Consider the following 3326-nt stretch of genomic DNA (forward strand, 5'->3'; position numbering starts at 1 on the left):
GGTCAGTGGCAACCTCCATTTTTTTGTTGATTTTTGACGCTTCCCCCAATTTAACAGTTCTTCCCTCCTGTGCCCCCCACCTGAAAATCCTCTGGATCAGCCCCTGTGGCTGAAGTCGTATGGGACGTTCCAGACCATCTTTCCATACTTGCGCCTCTCCTGCACCACAGCATGGAAGAAGCCCTGCACATACACTGGGACTTTTTAAAAACATTTTTTTTTACTAATATTAGATGTTTGGTGACATTTTGGATTGTTTAAACATTTATTGAAATTAAACCATGTGAGAAGTTTACAGAGAAAATTCACCATTTGATAGAGCTGTTAACAACTATAGACATCAGAAATATGATCCTGACAGCACACTGCTGTTTGTAAGATGTCAGTTGGAAAATACTGTTTTAATCTTTAACAATGTATTGTATTTTAAAAGCTTGTTGTTATCCATTGTGTCAAATGTCCATCTCAAAAATGACGAAAGCTGTCAGATAAATGTTGCGGAGTGGGAAATACAATGTTATCCCTCTGAAATGTTGTGGAGTGAAAGTATTAAGGAGCATCAAATGAAAATACTCAGGAAAGGTATAAGTACTTGATTAAATGCACTTAGTTACTTTACACCACTTTTCTCTCCAAACGCAACAGATGCTTTAATTTTGAAGGTTGACTTTCTACTGAGAATCAGCTTATTGTTTGTGGCTGGGAATGTACAGGGTGTTGACAGGCAAAATCCACATTATGACGAACTTAATAACAAGTCATGGCGTGCTGTTGGAAATCAACCAGCTGGAGTTAAAACTCCATAATAACTACTTTGACACCCATGTGTGGTTTTTCTTAGGGTCTCCATACACCATCTGACAAGCAATTTATAATACTGTAAATATATCATGAAATGTAAATATTCATAGTTTCAATGGAGCACGATATTTTCTCTCTATATTATAGTTCCTTGAACTCGGCCCCCTTCTTGTTGAAAAGTCTCTATTCCTGCTCATGGAGTCATTGCCTTCCTGTAATCTAGTATGTGAATTTCCTGATACGTGGATGTGTGTGTGTTTGTGTGTGCGTGCGTGAGGAGGGTGGGGCGGGCCGCAGGAGTGGGGGTCATTTCCTTTTTATAGATCCTTCTGGACTGCTGCAGGAAAAAGGAAAGCCTGTTAAATTACAAATAAAAGGAAGAGAAAGTGAGAGAAACAACAAGCGGATGGACGACTTCAACAACAGTCAAGGTTCTTTTCTCAACAAGTCTGACTGACTTTTTTCAACAAGCCACAACATGTAGTTTTATCTGTTTAGTGGAAGTAACATCGACCTGTGATGAACTTGCATACCAACACTGTGACAGTCAAACATGTATGGTTATATCCTCAGTGCCATCAGCTGTGTCTGCATTTTTCACTCAGGTAAGTAACATGTTTCCTACAAATCTGAAACTGTACTCATATTCCTATTCAGAACAATAGAAATCTGTTAATTACACTGTGCGGTGTTTGAGTAACTTGTCTGGGTAAGACTAAACACTTCAATTTAATTTTGTTGAAGTAGCACATGTGGTAAGGCAACGCCCTGTCTGCATTATCTTCAAAAAGAAGTTTCTATTTGAAACATAGTAAAGTTTTACCCCAATTTATACATATTTTTTTGCAAATAAAAGGTGTGGTAATCAAAGTCATGCTCAAGTTTATTATGTGTATTTTGTATTGAAAGGCTTGTCTGTCTCGTAGTGGCTTCTGTCTTCTATTCTGACATTAAAATCTCATTTTGATGTCAAATAATTTGTTGACTGCTTAAACTAGAGTCGTATATTATCTTTGGAGATTTTAAAGCTTTATTATTTTATGGTTGTTTTTTTTTTTAGGATTCTTGCAACTGTTTTTCTTAGTTTCATTTTTGATTGTGTTGTTTTGTTTGCTGATTGTGTTCTTGTGACTGTTTCTTGTCCTCAGGTCTCTCTCTGAAAAGAGACCTTAATCTCAATGAGAGTTCTTGATTAAATAACATTTAAATTAAATTGAAAAATATATAAATTGTCACCGAATGTTACAACCTTGTGTGTCTTGGTTTATTTATGGTAAACTAAACAAGTTTTGCTCAAGGCCTACAGTGGGTTTTTAAATGGAGTATGTATAAACTGTGTTTATGTGCACCTCTAAGAATTTCATTTAGGTTCATTTGCCATAGGATAGAGAATAATATACTGTATTAAATGGAATATAATTATCTGAATTAAAGTTCACGTCTTGCACTGGTATTGGATGAAAATTAAGGCTTCATCAAAGCATTGTTAAACTATGAGTCAGTTACCACTGTGCCAAATGAAAACAGGTATCATTCCCATGCATACAGTTTCGGTTTGCACTGTAATTAACGGAAACGAAACTCCTTTCAGGTCTCTCTGCTGAGAAATGCAGCAGGGCTGTTGTGGCAAAACGCGAGACATTTTATGTGCCAGCAGGAGGCAGTGTGTCTCTATCCTGTGTGGTCCAGCACTGTGGAGAAACCTGGACGGGCAGCTGGATGAGGAAAAATTCAACAGATGAAAACTTTCGCACTGTTCAGAAGAGTGCGAGGTGCCATTTGACCAACGTGACACTTTCAGACAATGAAACCAAACTGGTTTTGAACATTTTGAGAGTCAACCAATTAGATGAAGGTTCCTATGGATGCAAGGTTACATGGGGGGAAGGTCAGACTGACCAGGGAAATCTGATGAACGTGAACGTCACCACAGGTATATATGTTGACTAAACGTACATCACATGCAGCTGTATTTTAGCGAACAGGTCTAACTGCTTTTGTTCTTCTTCCTGTGCCCTCCCTCTCCTCCAGCTGTCCCCTCTCAGAGGACTCTCTGGCACAGGGTTTTGGTCTGCGCTGGTGCTTCTCTTTGTCTTCCCATCATTCTAGGGTTGGCTCGCTGTCTGAGTTCAGAGGTCAAGTCTCAGTTGCTTCCCACAAGTGCAGCTGAATACACAGACCAGACACTTTTACCTCCACAGCCTCCACCTCGATGCCCCGTGCCACAGAAACGACAAAACACTTCTTTTAACAGAGGTATTTTCAAGTGTTCCTCTCATCAGCCTGTAATGTAGTGCTGATAAAAAAAATAAAAAAAAAAGAAGTTATTACGATGCTGTGAATTGTACTTTTCAACATCCATTTTTACATTTTGCAGCTCGGCCCAAACACCAACAGAAGACTGAGGAGGTTAAACATCCTGTTTTGACATGTCCTTCGCAGTTTCATTGACATTGTGATTGCCCTGACCAGCTTTGTATGTCTGCGGTCCATACATTACTTTTTTTTTTTTTTTCACAATGCTA

The 3326-nt window shown here is 38.7% G+C and overlaps 1 protein-coding gene across 1 annotated transcript; it reads left to right on the forward strand.

Annotated features, from left to right (window-relative positions):
* Window positions 1-471: 471 nt before the first annotated feature.
* Window positions 472-3326, forward strand: LOC138616415 (uncharacterized). The gene is made up of 5 exons (XM_069690688.1): window positions 472-483; window positions 1349-1406; window positions 2393-2734; window positions 2833-3057; window positions 3179-3326. Exons 1-5 carry the CDS (start codon window positions 472-474, stop codon window positions 3250-3252), a joined length of 711 nt encoding a protein of 236 aa, XP_069546789.1. The 3' UTR covers window positions 3253-3326.

The sequence above is a fragment of the Brachyistius frenatus genome, unplaced genomic scaffold, assembly GCF_029030835.1.
Source record: "Brachyistius frenatus isolate BFR_SWC_R1_liver_20210118 unplaced genomic scaffold, ASM2903083v1 Contig_1, whole genome shotgun sequence".
Classification (NCBI taxonomy): Eukaryota; Metazoa; Chordata; class Actinopteri; family Embiotocidae; genus Brachyistius; species Brachyistius frenatus.